This window comes from Elgaria multicarinata, chromosome 1 (genome assembly GCF_023053635.1).
Source record: "Elgaria multicarinata webbii isolate HBS135686 ecotype San Diego chromosome 1, rElgMul1.1.pri, whole genome shotgun sequence".
Classification (NCBI taxonomy): Eukaryota; Metazoa; Chordata; class Lepidosauria; order Squamata; family Anguidae; genus Elgaria; species Elgaria multicarinata.
Window position 1 is genome coordinate 70,167,794 of NC_086171.1, and position 19,274 is coordinate 70,187,067.

Here is a 19,274-nt window from a genome sequence, read left to right on the forward strand (position 1 = left end):
ATAAGGCCACAATCAAGCTTCATTTTTTATTTTAATACAAGTGCAGAGAGAGGGATGCAAATTGCAATACCACGTACTCCCTAACCATTTCTGGAGCTAAACATATTCATAAGAATCAATGCATTGAGTTTACAATAGTAATAGCAGCAGCACCATGTGTAACAGACAATAAAAGGGAAGATTTAGATCTCAGGGCAAGGGGAAAAGTTGAACATTTGAAGAAGTGGATACATTTTGTTTTTCAACACAGCAACAGAACTGTTCCCTCTGTGAAGGTTAACTATGGATTAAAAACTTCAAAAGAAGATTAAAAGAAGGAAAACATAATGCATAGCCTATGAAACATCCCTTTCAAGTCACCAACACATACCTTTCATACACAATACAAGCCAGGATTATAAAACCCTGTTTTTTTTAGTTTGGATGACAAGCTAAACAGACCAATTCTGCTTTGTTTAGCCACTCATGCTAACAGTAGGAGCCAAGTAGGAACAAATTGGCTGCAAGCACCAGCATGTTCACAGTTAAGGATTTTCCAGAATCCTGGCTTAACATTCCATGCAAACACAACGAAGTCTGATAAGTGGAACCATAAAGAAAGGGCACTTTGCACAAAAGAGCCAGTCTCAAAACATTTCTATGGATTTGAGCACATTGCTTAACACTTCTCTGCTAACAGTTCTCTGTCTAGTATCCTACAGACACTTCTCCAAGGGACTCTAGACACAAACAGCCAACAAACTCTCATTCCACTCCTACAACTAGAAGTGCCAAGAACCAACATCTCACAGAAGTAAACAATGGAAGACATCAATCATGTTACAAAGTAGCACTACTCTGTCTCTCACATCTCCCCTGGTTCCCTTTGTCATTTGTGCATACTATGTTGCTCTAACACTTTTCCCAACAGTGACAAGTCATGTCTCCCACGCACAGGTAAACTCTGTTGGCAAAGGTCAGGCACTTTACTCTAGACACTGCCAGCCAAATACTCATGAGTACTTTTACCTTTCAGGGTCACAACCCAGAGGCATGCAGAAGAAGCCACTTTTGCACACACAGAGTTCCAATGCAACCCACAAGGGGGAAGAGGTGGATATAATCACTGTAACTACAGTCTTCCCTTCTCCCTCACTGGTGGTGATGGGGACGAGCACTAGCTATGCACTCAACTGACATCATTCCGTCACAAACTCCTATTGTGCATTCAGTAGAGAGACTATGTGCTCCAGCTGCTGCCTTGCTCATTGTCTGTTTGTCTCTGTCTGTCTCTGTCTCGCTCGCTCTCACACAGTCTTCCCGTGCTCTCCACTGTTTCCTCTTTCACAGATACAGACAGATCCACCCCACATGCTGTCCCATGCAGGCCACAAGGGAGGCTCATCCCATTACCAGCAACAGTAACCAGGATGCTCCTGGCTGTTTCTTAACCTATTTGCTTCAGGCAGGTTCCTGTACCGTTGTACCATGACAAACAGTTTTGCAACATATTAGATGTTCTTAACATGGAGCTGGTGTTATATGGGAGGCTGCACTGCTACCCTACTCTCTGTTAAGACATACTCCAAGGTACAACAGCCCTGCTGAAGTGACTCACTGCCAACCCCAGTTGTGTGCGTTTTTCCTTTCAGTTTTCTTCTATCCTGGATGCTGTTTTAATAACTGTGGCAAAGTCATTTGTGTTGTTTCTTTGTTACTATGGAGTCATAGACAGGTATCACTTACCCACACTCTCATATGATCCGGTTTCAGCTGGCCTCTGGGTGGGACTTGAGGAGAGCAGGCAGAGTTTGATGGGCTCAAGCCCAAAAGCCCTTCCTGTCCCTGCTCACAGAGGTACTGCAAACTATGAGAAGACAGGCCTCTAAGGAAGTGAAAGTGGATGAGCAAGGAGGCCTTCTGGGATGCTACATAAGAAGTGTGGCCTATCAGGCAAAATACCAAATACCCTGTGGTGCATATATATAACATATATTTACTGCATATATGTTAAATATAAATATGTATTTTTCATTGATTTCTGCCAAACTTGTTTGCCCTTTTATTTATTTATTTATTACATTTCTATACCGCCCAATAGCCGGAGCTCTCTGGGCGGTTCACATGCTTTTCTCATGCTTTCATAATTATTTGGAGGTACCTCTGCCCCATCCTTCATAACAGGAAGATTTTCAGCCCACCTCTCTGTTGGGTGTTAAAGTGCCTTCGTCATTTTGCTCTACAAGTGAAGATGTTCTACTCCTGGTTGTTGATGGTGAAGACGTAGAGGGCCCCTGCAAAAGAAGTAACAGTAATGAGTAACAGCTAGTTCCCAAATAAAACAACCATTGGCAGCTTCAGGGACACCTAATTCCAATAAGGGGGGCACTACCTGATAATCTATCCAAAGTTGTGATATAGATTTCAAGTTTGTAGATATCAGTTTTAGGTCAACTCAAGATGTGGACAATATATTACAATATGGTTGTCACAATGCAGACCTTTGTTGTTTTTCATATTTAAATATTTCCATATCTTACACTAGAACATATATGGTGTTGATGCTGTGGTGGTTCAAGGTCAAGAGATCAGTTGGTGAACATTAACGTATGGTTTTAATATTTAATGTTAAATAAATTATTTTAAATATAGATTTTACTGTTAGTGTATGTTTCCCTTTCAACTGTACTAACTGATACCATAATTCTCTAAAACTGAAGAAAATAATGCCAAGGAGTTCATCCAGGAGGACAGTGACTTATATGGACTGGTCATCATGTATCCTGTTAAGACTGGTATTTGTTGCTGCCCTGCAATAACAATAGTGAAGTACCATCTAATGTAAATGCACTTTCTCATAGACTGAAAATTTTGCTGGGAGCCCTTCTTCAAGTGCTCTTTGCCTTATGGAAGGAAATGGATGGTGACCAAGGATTGTGCCTTTTTGGCCCCTACTTTTGGAATATTCTTCCCAAGGAAAGCGGCCTGGCTCCTACATCAATATCTTTATGGCAACAATTAAAACATTTTCACCCCAAGCTTTTTAAAACATCATTTATTGTGATTTAATCTGGCTTTGTTACTTTATCCTGCAGCTATGCTGTTTTATTCTATTTTCTTTCTTTTATAATACTTACATTCATATTTTTACTTTTTATTGTTAGCCACTGCCAGCATTGCTGAAGCCTTGTCAGATCTGATCTACACATGCAGCAGAATAAGGAGGTGAACTGCTGAGTCAGTAGGGTGGACTGTACCATTTCTAACAGAAGATGGGTGATCATATTTTTTTTAATGCTCCCCTACATGAAAACCTCCCTATAAACAAAAAACAAGCATAGTAGCCAAACGGCTGGATAAAACCCCTGAACTCTCCGGCTATATTAATTTTCTATTTACTATGATTTTTGGATATGAAGAAACACTGGAAAATTGTATTCTTACCCTGCAGTTTGATGCAATCCATTCTACCATCTCCTCACTTTACCACCTCATTATTCTGCATGCAGGAAATCTCAGAAAAGTAAGTATGCTACTTACAGTTGCAATGAAGGTTCCGTGGAACACAATAGCTCGACTAGTACAACTTTGACAACCAAACTACTCCAGAACTTTAGTAGTTAAAAAATGAAATTACTGCAAGGTGTGGGGCGGCAGGTTCACTTATCTTTTGCAATGGCTCTTTAGCTATTGTTTTTGGAAATCTACAGAGGAGCCTGATTTGACTACAACAGGGGGGAATAAAGGGCAGCCATTTGTGGATTTCAGTAAGGCCTTATCACTTTTCCCTCCATAATTCAATCTCTGAAAATCACACAAAATATGCATCCTTTCATGTAGAAGTCCTTGAGGCAAACGTGTAAGTAATCACTTGCCTATAGTAACTGCTCCTTCAGTTGCTCTGACTCTGCCATTCTAGAGAGAAAAGATGAATAACGGAAGTGGCAGAATGTATCACACCAGGGTAGTTTTTATATCTTCCAGCAATTACTTTGGTTTGGATCCAGTTTTAGTCATGCTTAGAGTAGACTCTAAACCTGACTAACTCTTTTAACCTAATCATGTAAAAAGCCTTTAAACAAATACTCAAAAAGCAAAGGATGACAACTTGCTCTACATCATGAATTACACTGTTCTGCACAACTTGTTCTATTTTACCAGATTCCCTACAGAGATTGCAGTAACTTGCTCCTCCTATTTGAAACACTCATTGCTCCTGCCACCAGGGGATACATCAAAATCACTAGGGGATATATTACATCCCCTATAATTATCCATATTTATGAAAAGAGGCCTGTGTGCATTTGATATCCTGTCTTTTAAGAATTTGGCACTAAAATGAAGTATTTACCTAGAAAAATGCTATCAAGGAAGAAACACATTGTTACTGACACACTCAAACACACACCCAGAAAAAACCCCAGTAAATTTGTTGCATCCCATCTTTCAGTGAATGCAAGTATCCGTGAATCCAACACGGTTTCAAAGTATATAAATTATCTATACATACACTATTTCCTGGAATATTTAGGCTGCAATCCCGCAATGGGACCTACTTCCAAGCAGACGCGTGTAAGATTTCACTAATAAACTCAGTGGTGCTTACTTACGAGTAAGCATGCACAGGAACGGACTGCAGCTGTGAGAAGACTGGAAGGCGGGTGGGTAACTATTTCATACTGTTAAATTCTCGAGAGGCATCCTGAACCTGAGCTACTTACAGCCGCCTTTCGCCCCCGTTCCCACCACGTCCCCAGAGTGACAGCGAGGTCGAGGGGGCGGGAAGTGTTTACATCTTTACGTCAGAGCCACGAAGCGCACGAAGGGCCCCCCCACACACAAATAAAAGAGCCGGCCGCCGCCCCCGCTGCCGCTGACTAGCCAAAGCCCTTCTTTTTCTTCTCACCCTCCGAAACTCCCCCCGCCCCCGCCCCACCGCGGCGGTGACTCCCAACACGGAGGAGGCTCTCCGGCCCCGCGCTAGGCTGACTCCTCGGCGGCGGCAGCGCCTTCTGACTCCGTCGCATACCTGGGGCGGGTTCGGAGCACCACTGCCGAGGTTCCGCGGCGCCGGCGACGTTTGCTCCTCGCTAATTTTCTGCTTCAGTTTCTTGAACATGACGACGGGGCGAGAGCAGCGGCCGAGTGAGGTGAAGGAAAACGAGACGGCGGCGGCCCGGTGGGAGACTCTTCACTCCTTCTGGGCCCGGGTAGAAATGGGGCGGTAGGGTTTTCCGCTTTACCTCACGAACGCCCCCCCGCCCTCTTAAGCGGTGCGAGGAGAGGACGTAATGGCCGCTGACTCCACCCGCTGCCCCCCCTCCAACAGCTGCTTCCCCTCTTTCCTGGTCTCCCCCTCACGAAAGCGGCAGGTGAGCCAGCAGCGGCAGTACGCATGCGCCGCCAACGTGGACCCAAAGAAGGACCGAGCGGCTACGGCAAGGGGCAAGGTCCAAATCTCGTTCAGGACTTGCCAGTCGTTTAGCTCGTTTTTTGTCCCCATTCTTTTCGCGCTCTTGATTATTCGTTCAACTACGGGTTGTATTTACATACAGTTTTTCTACGTACTGCAAGCTTTTACAGCTCGGCTTTGTATTAACTCGGAAGAAAATACAAGTGGAATGGAACTTACTCCCAGGCAGCTCACGAAGTTTTGCTGCCTGAAGCGCCCCTTCCCCGCCGTCAAGTTTATTTATTTATTACATTTATAGACCGCCGCATAGCCGAAGCTCTCTGGACGGTTTACAAACGTTGCATAGTACTCAAAGCTGACCAAGTTTTTTGACACTTGAGGTAACTAAGCACCTTTCCTTGGGAATAAAAATGGTATCATTATCATCATACAAGGACATCATAAAATGAATAACTATCATTGTTTTAGTTTGTCCCACTAGTTGTGAACGCTAATAAAAGAAAGTACAAAAGTGTGTTTTTAAATCAACCTTTACAGTATAGTAAGGGAGGTCATTTTCTCAAGTATTACTTACATTGATTGAACATTTTAAAATTATGTTTCATTTATGGTAGTGTGCTTATGCCCAAATAAAATTGTGAAAATACTTTTTTCTTTTTTTATCAATTACCTTTTTTATTTTAAATATGCCTGTGTTGGTTGGAATGTGCATTTGTTTTAAAAATGATCCCTCTAATTTTTCTGTTGTATTATAGGAGCAAAGTGTTGTTGTTGCTTTTAAAATGTCTTTCACTCCATGGATTAATTGTCTATTCATAAATATTCAGCCAGAGGAGGCATGGCTGGTCACCAAACACACATTTTCCAGAAAAACCAACTGGTGAGACTAAATGGAAAGTAACTTGTCCAGGAACCTAAGTACACATAACAGTCATATCTGAGTCCCAAAACACTATTTTGAGCCCAGATAACAATAGTACTGTAAGGTGGACCTTCACTTTGAGCGTCATCAGGCGGCTGTATTTTTGCGTTTCCCTACCGTCGCTATGGCCTCCTGCTGTCCCACAATAGTGATCAACTCTTTATACAGGGAGAGAAAGAGGAAGCAGCAATGACCCCATGGACCATTCAGGGGCCCTTTATATCGTGCCACTTTTCCTGCACACAACAGAAAATGGCACATTCTGTGGGTTGTTGTTTTTTTAAAAAAGTTGTATTAAAAGGGGTCTATTCTGTGACAGAAAAACAAGCTGAAGCAGTGGGAGGCAGACAATGACATCTAAAGGATGTGTGAACATCCGTAAGTGGGCAGTAGCGAGCGTGCAATAAAAGGCTCGTTTGATGATGCTCTTTGTAGCATTACAACCTCCTAGCTTTTTAAAAAAACTTAAATACAATAAAAATCGGAGGCATGAGGTCTGGTAAGTGCCAAGAGAAGTGTCCGGGAGCACATTGCACATCGAATCTGCATTCAAGCCAAATCAAGACTTTGTTTCGATGCTGTTTTTCTTTCTCCACCCTCATCACAAACAAACCTCCACCCTCACCTTTGGAACTTGCTATACATTATTCTCTTCAAAGTTCTGCCATTTTCTCATACAAAATACATCCTCCTAATTAACAGTACAATCCTTTACATGTCAATTTGGAAGGAAATTTAATTAATTTCAGACAGGCATACTCTGGGTAAGTGATATAAGATTGCAGCCTAAGTGGGAGGCATCGAAAGAGCAAGGTTTTAGAGATGGTGAATTATCAAGCCACAAAGGTCCATGATTTTGAAATTTTCTTTAGAACAAGGAATAAACATTTCAATAATATTTCTAAGAGGTTTTTTAATGCTTGCCAACCTTAATCTAATGTTAAAAGCACTCATTTTAAGTGGTAACAGCTTTCTGAAAGTCGAGAAAATCGCACCATGGAAAAGTAGCATATATAATTCATGCAGCTTTCAGTACTGCTTTTCAAATGCACAATTATATTGCTCGTCCTTTAAAATCAGTTCAGTGCAAGTAGGCACAGGCTAAAAAGTGAGCCAGAACCCAAGATACAACATTTCTTAACATTACAAAATTAATCAGGAAGATTTTCTTCCTTTTACAAGTCTTCTGGTATGGGCCACTTTATTTATTTAAAGCATTTTACCCTGTTTTCTGCCAAAGAGGCTCCCCAAGCAGCATTCAGATCAATAAAAAACAAGATAGTCCCTGCACTCAGATTTATAATTTAAAAGAAACAACAGGCAAAACAAAACAAAAATGCAAGAAGGGGGCGGGGGGAAACAAGCAAACTTGGGCACCACTTTTAACATTAGTTCTACTAGCAACCGGATGGAATTCAAACAGTGCAGGGCTAGGAGGACCCAGAAAGATCAGGAGCTTCATCAGACAAGTGTTTTATTGCATGTTTGTTACTGGGCACTCACAAATTTTCACAGGTCCCTCTCATGACGTTGAGCTTTATCACACCAGCATTATACTGTGCAATCACTGTGAATTGCATGCAAAGGACTCCAAAGTTTTCCAGCTTATAATCTGCTTTTATTGTGAAGTACTCCCATGCATCCTACTTTAATTGTGCTGTAAAAGCAAAAGACTCGCCATATTTTGATACTAGTTTTCGAGCGTATCATCCGAGCGGCCACTGGGGCGCAGGAACAGGATTTGAAGAAAAATTAAACAAATGCTTACATCTGCGAAAGCTTTAAAGATAAAGACATCAAAATTGGCACAGTAATAGATATTAAGGAGAGCTTTAAGCATACCAAATTTGAATCAGATTGGGTCATCCATTGATTTTTTTATTATTTTTTTACATTTCCCCCCTTAAACCCATTTCCTGGTATGCAAAGGATCTTGCCACCTGGTAGCAACAACAACAACAATGCCGACAGCTTAGCGCTGTAGGGATAATTCGAGGGAAACAGGTACTTGGGATGAAGCTAGTTATCTGCCTCCCATGCGCCCACGCCCCTTCTAGCCTTCTTCGCGCCACAAAAAACCACCCCAGTAAGTCTGACTTATTTTAAAGATGGAAGTTGATGTTATCTCCTGCTGTATGCAGGAGAAGCAGCGCAATCAAAACGACCCACTGAATGGGCCATGTGCACGTTGTTTACTTCTTTCAAAAGAGGAAGTAATGAGGGACAAATGCTTGGGCGGAGAAGCAACGGTAAGCAAACATGATTTTTCCCTCTGTGATGATGCTCCAGGTTTCACAAGACGGAGTGGGCTCTGTAGGACTTGCTACCTGTCTCTTCCTTTGCTGTGGCTTGATGGGAATGGCTACCACCAAGAGATAAATTGAGACTTATTGTCAGTTTCTCACTACACTCTAATTCTGTTAATCTCTAGTAATTATCATAAAAACTCGATGGGGTTTCATTCCTCCTGGCTTTTTTCATCAGTTTTAACAGTACAATAGTCATATTAGACCTGAGTACTTTTATGAATGAAGTTCATATAATCAGGCTTTTGAAGTATATATATTTTTTGTTTTTCATACTAGCTAGCTTCAAAACTATAGTTAGACTGGTGTCTGGTTGCTGTTAATAGAAATGACCACTAGATTGCAGTGCAGGAACAGAATATTTTGTCTGCAATGTGCCATTGTTATCAATGCAAATATATTATATAACAAAGGTTACAGAGCAAGAGCCAAATGTACAAGAATGACTAGATAGAAACAGCTTTTGTATTAATGATGTCATGTTTGTAGTAGTGTGTTTTGAAACACAGTGAAATGTACTACATTTACCAACTTTAATGCAGTTTCCATTACAGATGTACCCTGGATTCCTGACTACTAAGAGATGTGATTTAAGTTTGGCTCCTCTGACTTTTGTAAATTGAAAGACTTCCGATATGTTGCTCCAGCATAGGAGGGATGGGGAAAGTATGGACAGTTTGGCTATGTAAGCCATGTATATTGTGCAAGCCCTACATACCATATGTTTCAAACGATGTATGATTATTCCTCAACAGCATCCACATTTCAAGCCAGCTTGCCAGTGCTATATATCAAAAGTTTGGGCGATCTTTTGGAAAATCTTGGTCTTTCCTAGTGATTTTTTCCTTTGCATATTCAGATGTAAAACTGCACCCCTGCCTAAAGTTGGCGAGAGAAACACTGCAGAACTGAAAGGAGGCACACTCTGACCTCTGCCATCAGCCAGAGGATCAAGGGCCTCTTTCAGATTGCACCCCCTGCAACCTCCAAGAAGTGGGCACAGCAACCTGGTGCCATCCATTAGCTACGGAAGGAACCAGAACAAATACTCGGCTCCTCCAACTGCCTTAGACTGCAGAACTTAAGAAAACTCTTCAGAACGCTCTAGCTCCATGGACTGGCCTCATGATTAAGGGCTGCTGTGGTGGTGTGTGTTTGTGTGTGTGCATATATGTGAGCATTTGGTTTGTACTATAACCTGTTGTAAGCCACCGTTAGAATCATTTGATTGAAAATTAGTGTATAAATCCTCTAAGTTAGGACTAGAGTATACTGACGAGGTGATTCTAAAGTACGGAAAGGAATAATCAAGGATGTAAATAATATTATAGTAAATTATAGAAGAATTAGAGGAAACACTATTTAAACAGAATGTCTTCCTGATGCAGAAAGTTGTTGAGTCTTACCATGGCTGTATTTCAAAGGTATGTTTATGATGTTATAAACCTCTGGAATTACTCATACAGCTGCAATTTTAGACTCAGCTTAATGATCTTATGGGGTGGGTGGGTTAAATGATACTGTATATTATTTAATTTACCTTAAAATGTGGTAAGCAAATCCAGCTGCATTTGGAGGTTGTTGTGCTCGTTCTTCCTTGGACCACTGCCCCCAAATCCTGTCCTAAGGAACCACTTCTAAAGTACACTTAGAAGGGTTTAGTAAAGTAGGTTTAGTAAAGTAAAGGCAAAGCAATCTCTTGAAAGAATTGAGCAAATTAAACTATTGGTCATAGTGAAGAAACAGAAAATTATTTTTAAATGTCCTATGTATTACACCTTGCAATTTACCTCAAAAAGCCAATTGAAAGGGGAGGGGAATTGAAAATGCAGAGCATGTGAGTTTGAAAGTTCCTGTTGCTGAATCTCTGTATTGCTTGAAATTTCAAAGATTTAACTATAACCAAGCTTGACAGCTTGGGAATTTCCAATTAAGTTGTCAGTGTTCAGTATGATAGCTCACATCTGAGGTGGAAGGCAAGTTAAGACAGCGGTATATTTGTTTGGGGACTCTAATTACTGATTGATCCACTTTAATCTCTCACACTGATACAACATTTATTTCCAGACTATCCCTTATCACTAGCACCCCACTGTAGTGGATAACTGGAAGTGTTGGACACTCCTTTTACATTTGACCTACTGCTACATGATAGGGGTCTACAGCTCCTATGGAGAGACTGATTTCAAGATGAAGAATCTTCTTAATTTTAAAAAGAATTATGAATGGGAAAACTCTGTTGCTCTTCGTACTAGTGGTGTGTGTGTGTTTGTGGGTGGGTGGGTGTTAAGGAGAAAGTGGCTGAGGTTCATAAGGGGAGAAGGGAGGAATCTTTTGAACTGGGGAGTATGCTAAAGGTCTGATTGGAGGCCCTTTGGGGCAAGATTGAGTCCCCAGGCTTCCCATCGCCTATCTACAGTGTAGATGATTCATCCTGGGGCTGTAGCATAATGGAAAATATTAAGTTCATTTTATACTTCTGTGTCCCTCGGGTAGAATTCTAATTTTAGTTTTCATTAGTCACTACTGGCTTGCTGAATGGAATAAAACAAGCTGCAGGTCAGAGGAAAATAATGCATCCGATAAGGTTTCAGGCTTACAGTCCTATTCGTTTTATCGCTTCTGCAAGGAGGGCACCCAGTTTCCTTCCTGGCTTGGTGTAGCTATCAATTTTGAAAACAGCTTTCTCCCATTTGCAGCTTGCTTCTGCAATACTGTTGTATTTGGACATGCAAAATAGGTTACATCTCATATTGCTAAAAGGAATATGAAAGTGTTTGGTGTTTTGTTATGTTTTAGTTTCACAGAATTTCATCAGGTAGAGGGAAAGATGGCTAATTTTCCAGCCATGTGCCTGGATTATGTGTTTTATTAACTGTTTTATTACTCCTTGTACTAATTTAAGATCTTAGGATAAACATTTTTAATTTAGTCTGCCCGTTTTTATCTCTCTGATCTTATCTCTCTGCTTTTAAAAAAAGCTATTTGGATTTTTTAAATTTAAAATGCTTCTAGGCTGTTTTTCTATAAAGTGGAGGAAGAGGGTTGGTGATGCAGGCAACTGTCTAAAATATTGGAATCAATAATAAATTGCATAGGCAAGACATAGCCATCTCTTCTTTCTAGTAATCTGAACTGTTCTGTATGTCACACCTGCAAATCATGGGCTGTTGTCCTTCACACACTTACTTGGACGTGAACTCCATGAAATTCAGTAGCACTTACTTCCAAATAAATGTATTTAGGATCAGGCTCCACTTAACAGCATCTCTTCTCTAAAACCAATAAAGAAATCAACAGCCTTTCAGAAATAATTAATTGAAGCTGCAGTCCTAAGCACACTCCTTGCAGTAAGCCCCATCGCATACAGTGAGTAAAGATGCATAATCATTTCAAAACTGCACCAAAGCATGCTAGTATGCCATGAGAAATTAATTAATTTGCAGCATATTCCAGTGCATATTTACTTAGTGTGCAATGGCCTTTACTCCCTAGTAAGTGTGTTTAGGATCGCAGCCCTAATATTTAAAATATCCTGTGAGCCCACAGAACCCTCCCACTGTCAGGTCTAAAGAACAAGTCAGGACCAAAAAAGACAAACAAGGAGGCAGGACTAAAGAATAACCAAAGTTATAGGAACACACCAACATTCAGGAAGACCATGTTACTCAAGCAAGGCTTAGCTGGAACAGGAAACCCCTCATATTCCTACCTGCCCAGCAGGTGCCGGTAGCTAGCCTGGGTGGCAGAGTCATTCCAGTGTCTGAAGATACTTCACTGAGAAGGCTGCCACTTGCATTCCAGTGATTCACCATATGAGGGAGCTGCACACAGATTCAGCAGCTGCTCCTGTCACCCATAGAAGAAGCTGTGGTTAGGTAATACTGCTCAGCCTCAGGTGTGGTTGGATCATTCAAGCACCCCTCAAGCAAAGACACAAGAGGACAACCTGCCCTCAGGGGAGGGTGCCTTTCAGTCTTTGGATGAGCAGTCCTTTGGGCTTGCCTCCTTCCATTCAGGAGGCATGCTTAGAGCAGAAACACATCAGGCCCCCGTCTTGACGGCAATGCTTTGGTACCCCGAGGCCTCAGGCTCCTGCATTTGTGCTCCTTCCCAGCATCTGCATGGGAAGGAACGCAAGTGTAGCGTTGCCGCCGCCACTGCTGCTGCGCTAAGCAGCAGGAGGGATGGGGGAGGAACAAGGAACGAGGAGAGGGACGCCAGGCACCCGAACCACCTCTCCTCCCTCTGACCTCTCTCTGGCTGCCCGTTCCTCCCCCTCCCCATTTTTTATTATTTTTATCTGTATCTGCAAAGCTGCACAGATACAGATTTAAAAAAATCAGAGGGGAGAATGGGCCACGTTCCTCTCCATCCCCACCCCTGGTTTTTTTATTATTTATTTACCAGGATGTACAGGCCTCTCCTGAGCTCCTGGAGGTCTGTCCCCTTCCCTGTCCAGCCGATGGCGACCAATCAGGGGGCACCATCAGCTGTGACATCCCTCTGCAGACAAATAAGTCAGGGTAAGTACCCGACTTTTTTTCAGCGGAGTTTCTGGAGTTTGCCCCTGGATGGCTTTGCAATGGCGGCTGCATCATGTAGATGACCTGCTGCTACTCCAAATCCACCCCAGGGCAAACCCTTTGTCAAGACAAGCCTTAGGTGGGCTCCATGAAGATTGAATCTGCCTTATTTGCACTCCTAAAAATAATCGTCTTTGGGAGTAAGTGTGAGGTGTGCCTCCAATTTTAATTTCCCCCACCCACCTTACAAAATGCCTCAACTGCTGGAAGCTTAACAAATGTTAGACTAAGGAATGTATGCTGCATTTCGCTAGTTGTGCTCTTTTTCTTCATTCCTTTCATGCTTGTTCAATCATCCAGAGTAAAAACAGATCTTGCTAACTACCCATTTAAAATGTTTAATATTCTAAAGCCAACCACTTGTTTTATAATAGGTCTTTTCTTGTCAAGACATAATTCACTATTACTCCTGTCATTTTCATAAGAAGCATATATACGCTACTATACAAGAGCAATAGTTTAGTTTTTAAAAAAGGGAGGATTTCTCCAAATGCACATTGATTGGACCAGTACACTGCATTTAAAGACTAATGGTGAGCTTCCAATAATATGGAAGTCCTTCCATTTATATTGATAATTCAAAGTTGACCTTCATAATTTTGCTATCCAAAATAAACAGACTATGCTGCTGTCTTCAGGTGGTGCTCTTCCACTCCACTCTGCATATATTTTATTTTTAAATGTAGACATTCAGATGCTTTACTTTGGATCTGTCCATTTATATTGTCTTAAAATTGTATCTTTCATATAGTGAGATTATAATACTATACACATTTACCTGGGCATAAGTCCTATAGAACACAATAGCAGTTACCGCTGAGTAAATGTGAAAAGGATTGTGCTATTAGTTAGAAGTGCAGTGCAATCCTAAATGAGCTTACTTGGAAGAAAGACCCTCTTGTTTCAAGGGGACTTGCTTCTATGTAAATATGTTTAGTGCTGCAGCCTCAGTCCATATCATATCAGGGTCAGTTTCCAAATCAAGCTTTTACATACTGATGGCACATTTCTCAGAATTTCAAAACTGTACTAGTGATAACATTTGGTTGCACACTGAAGCAGTATGAGGCCTCAATTTAGTTAGGGTGACCATATTTGGGAAATCAAAAAAGAGGACACCTAGTGTGTGGGGGGGGAAGCAGAAAGTACGTTGTTCCCCCGCCACCTTAAAGAACCCAATTGGAGTGGAGGAGGGGAAAGGATTTCATTCTGCACCACCACCATCCACTCCAATTGGGGCCTTTTCTATAATGTCCACGAATGACCCACTTTCCCCTTTAAGACCTCAATTGGAGCTCGGGGTGGGGGAATGATGTGCCTCAAGAAAGCATGTCATTCCCTCCTGCCATGCTAATGGCAGCCTTAAAGGGGAAGGTGTGTCATTCCAGGACATTATTGAAAATTATAGAAAATCCCCCCTGACACTATGGAAAGAACAAAAACCAGGACAAATCCGGGGAAATGCTGACAGTTGGTCACCCTAATTTAGTACATATAACTAATACAGAAAAAAAAATGTTACTGAGCCTCTTAAATGATTACATGTGCCATTAATACTTAAATAGGCATTAGATGGTACATTTTGAATTTTATACTGTCATGAGGTTTAGATTCTTATCCAAACTCCAGTTTATCAAAAGAACATGCCAAAGCTTCGTAGTACTTTTCCCTCTGGAGACTGTGCTCAATAGCCTACGCTAATTTTGTTCTGATGAGCTATCATCATTTATAAATAACTGTTCCATACTATGAGAGAAGGGGTATTAATTAATGCTAATCTTCGAGACAACAAGCTAGAGCAACAAAAACTGGCATAATTACAGTTTGTCCATAGACAGTGTTGAGGGGGAATCCAAAATACCAGAGGGTTGTTCTGTTTTATTGTTTTTGTTTTGCTGTTAAGAAATTTTTTTTTAAAAAAATTGTTGGTCAACAGATTTTTGCCAAAACTCATGAGAGGATTTCCCATTTGTAAATACAAATTTGGGGAACTCCCCCCATTCCAATTATGTGAATTCTTCCCAAATTTTATAAAATCATTTCCTCTGTTTCTGAAGTTATAGGCAAATTCCATCTCTTATGTAGCCAAAATGGCATTGTGCAGATATAAGAGTGAGGTATCAGCGGGCTTAGGGAAAGCCCAAGTTTTGCAGAAATACCACCAAAAAAGAAAAAAAAACTTTAGAAAAAAACTACCCCAATGGGTAAGGAGGACATGGCTATCTGACTGGAACTGTGCACAGGAGCACTCCACACTCCAACATTTTATTTCAGGTCCTACTTGCAATTATTTAATGGTTTTCAATAGCATTTGTATTTGTTTCTTCCCCCCACGATAGCACTGAATATGTCTACAAGAAGATTTTTGATTTTCCCAAACAAGGTAATTCACTTAAAAATTCTGACAACATCCTTGACGACTGAAAAGTTTAGGAAAATATCTCTATGAAAGAAGTGAGATCAATACTACCACAGTCCCTTGACTGAATTTCTGCCAGTCGTCTGTCTGTAGCTTGAGCCTGTTTCCCTTACAATCCTTTCAGCCCTTATGTTTCCTGGCTGCTAGCAACCAGTTTTCCAACTGCTGTAATGTATGCCAAGCTGCCACAGCTCCCATGAAATGACTGACAGGCCCAAAATAGCTCTGGGACAGTGTACATCAAGCCACATCCTCTCTCTCTCTCTCTCCTTCTTCACGTTGCTGGCACAGGAAGTATGAGAGGGGGGATGTTACTATTTCATGACTGCTCTCTGGGAAGAGATGTGATTGGTTTCCATTTATGTTATACTGGTAAATTACCACAATAGAAGATCTGACTCAAACATTAGAAAGCAATATACGTATTTAAATACAAAGCTCCTTGCAAAAATACAGAACAGTTTGTAGTTCAGCTGCAGCAAAACCTGGGCAATCTGATGATCACTTCGTGAATCAACAAAGCAACCTAACAAATTCAACATTTATTTATTTATTTATTTATTACATTTTTATACCGCCCAATAGCCGAAGCTCTCTCCCATGACTCCCCTTGCAAAGGACTTTAGAGTGTATCATACCAATGCCAGCTGTGGTGGGAGCATGTCCAATCTACTCCACTTGAGAGTAAAATTATGTATTTGTTGTATTTTTAATCTTCCCAGTAACTAATGTTCTCTGGTTGGATTGCAAACCATTAAAAAGACTAAAATCCCATACAATACAATACAAATACCTAAATTAATACAGTACAATACAAAACTGGGTTATTTGCCAAATCCAGCCAATCTAATAATTTTATGTGGCCCCAGGCTGCCCAACTAAATGTTAATCAATGTGTGATTAAGTTTCACTTGAAAGGGAAATTTGTTTTGACTAGCAGTCTTTGAGAGCAAAATATTACACTTCAAAGTCACATCTGCATGTAACACTCCAGATGTGGCAAGGCTCATGCACTCTGTACATAGGGAGTTCTTACTACTAGGTGTGCCAATGTTACTATAAGCCTCACCATCCATGAAGACATTGGATTGTGCAGCAAAACACATTTATTTATTACATTTGTATAATGCCCAGTAGCCAAAGCTCTCTGGGAAGTTTATCAGACAAAACTCAAAAACATTTTATTTATTTATTACATTTCTATACCGCCCAATAGCCGGAGCTCTCTGGGCGGTTCACAAAAATTAAAAACATTCAAAGTATAAAACAACAGTATAAAACCACAATATAAAATACAATATAAAAGCTCAACCAGATAAAAACAGCAGCAATGCAATGCAATGCAAAAAACATAAAATAGACTAATATAGTTAAACATAATACAAAACCATAAGTTTAAAACAGGGTGGGGGGAACCAAAGTAATAACTGAGATAAAAGACTTCTAGCCTTTGTGACTGTAGATGAAAGACTTTTGGCCTTCTTGAGTGTAGAGTGGCCTTTAAGAACAGAAGTTCATATAATATACTGCCTTTTGGCCTTCAAAAAGGCCCCATGGTAGCTTGCAACCATAAAAATATATCTTCATGCAATGAAAACTGAGAGCAAGAGAACAATAGTTGCTTAATAACAGAATCATAAGAGAGAATTAACACATTTTTTAAAAGAAAGAAAGAAAATCCTTAAAAGCCTTGCAGAACAAAAACCTAAGCACTGTCAAAGATGGCCAAGTCACCCTTCCCTTAGGACAGAGTTCCACAACTGGAGTACTGTTACCCCAAACTCCCTGCTCATCTTCCCCCACCAAGTGTGCCTCCCTTGGTGGAGCAGGGCTTCAGATATGGGAGGAGGCAATCCTTGAGCTTCAAGCCAAGAGGGGCTGTAGTTCGGTGGTACAATTCATACTTTGCATACAGAAGGTCCCAGGTTCAACCCCTGGCATCTCCAGGTAGGGCTAGGAAAGGATCCTGCCTGAAACCCCTGAGAGCTGCCAGTCAGTATTGACAGTACTGAAGATGAACTGATGGTCTCACTCAGTATACTGCAGCTTTCCATTAGGGCTTTATGGGTAATAACCAGCACCTTGAATTAGACCCAGAAACAAACTAGAAGCAGGATTGGTATGGTTCAGATAGTGAGCACCAGAAAGCATTCTGGCTGCTGCATTTTACACTAATTACAGTTTCTGGACACTTTTCAAGGGTGCCCCCATGTAGATTGTGTTAAAGTAATCTACTTTGGATGTGAGAGAGGCACATCCAGTGTAAAGGTCTCCAACTCTACCTTTTCCAGGAAGGGAGTGGGCAACTGGCACACCAACCAAAGCTAGGCAAAGGCACTCCTAGCCACATCAGCCAATTAAATATCCAAGTGCAATGCTCAGTCCAGGAACACCCCAACCTGAAAACATGGTCCTTCAGAGGGTGTATACCTGTGTTTTCATTCCCGAATCATCTCGTCTACTGGCCATCAGAATTTCTGCCTTGTCTCAATTAAGTTTCAGCTTCTTAACCCACATCCAATCCAGCATTGCACCCAGACAGTGACTCAGCCTTCTTGGCAGTAGTTGAAAATAGAGTTGGGAGTCATCAGCATATTGCTGACACCCATCCCTAAATTTCCAGATGCCATCTTACAGAAATTTCATGTAGATGTTGAATAGCATAGGAAAAACAATAGAACCCTGAAGAACCTCATAAACCAATGGACATAGTGCTGAGCTGTAATCCCCAAGCACCAATTTCTGGGAGTGTCCAATCATACAGGACTAAAGCCACCGTAACATGGTCCTTCCTAGATTCATAGCAGAGAGACACTCCAGAAGGATACCATAGTCAATGTTATTGAAAGCTACCATGTGGACCAGCAGGGACACACTGCCCCTGTGTAGCTCCTGGTGAAGGTCATCCCCCAAGGTTGTTTTAGTCCCAAATCCAGGCCTGAATCTTGATGGGAAAGGAAAGCCTCCAAGCAGTTGACTATCCCTGATAGAGCAGATAATATATACCCTATCAATTGCTCACATCATTGACAGAGACTAACGTAATACTTTCAATTTCCTGTACTGAGCACAAGCATGGTCCCTGAGGAAGGGGAAGTGAGCTGTCCACCTTTCCTCACAAAACACTTTTCATTGTCCTGGTTGGTTGCTGAAATGCAAAACTAGGAGAATAGGATGCTACTAGCAGGCTATATCTTTAAAAGCATAAAGGAGTAGCTCTCTTTTTGGGCCTGGTAATTGCTGAGAGAGAATGAGCACAGTAGGCAGGTGGTTGTTCCTAGTTATTATTATTATTATTTATTTATTTATATAGCACCATCAATGTACATGGTGCTGTACAGATTACACAGTAAATAGCAAGACCCTGCCGCATAGGCTTACAATCTACTGTCATGTAAATCATATCCTCCTTCCAGGTTGGTGTTGATAGTAGTGTTCCTCATATGAGGGTAAAGGGAATATGGTGAGAGGAAACCAGACATTTTTGGGGGTGAGTGGGTGGGCTAAATTAGGTCTAAACCTGGCGCAGCTTCTGCCCTTGGGCTCATCTACATCAAGCAGGATATTCCACTATGAAAGCAAAGGCAGGAGCCACACTGCTGCTTTATAGCGGCATTGAAGTGCACTGCAGGATCTACACTACTGCTTT

The 19,274-nt window shown here is 41.3% G+C and overlaps 1 protein-coding gene across 4 annotated transcripts in view; it reads right to left on the reverse strand.

Moving 5' to 3' along the window:
• The window catches only part of GOLGA4 (golgin A4), a 63,727-nt gene extending 58,499 nt beyond the window's left edge, over positions 1-5,228 (reverse strand). For 2 of the 4 annotated variants that reach the window (XM_063129917.1, XM_063129902.1), the window contains exons 1-2: positions 5,009-5,228; positions 2,181-2,273 (exon numbers count right to left, since the gene is read on the reverse strand). In XM_063129917.1, the coding sequence (XP_062985987.1) occupies positions 2,181-2,273; positions 5,009-5,098 (183 nt within the window). In that variant the 5' untranslated portion in view covers positions 5,099-5,228. The remainder of the gene's footprint in view (positions 1-2,180; positions 2,274-5,008) is intronic. The other 2 variants (XM_063129910.1, XM_063129924.1) reach the window with 2 other exon arrangements.
• Between the last annotated feature and the right edge of the window lie 14,046 nt (positions 5,229-19,274).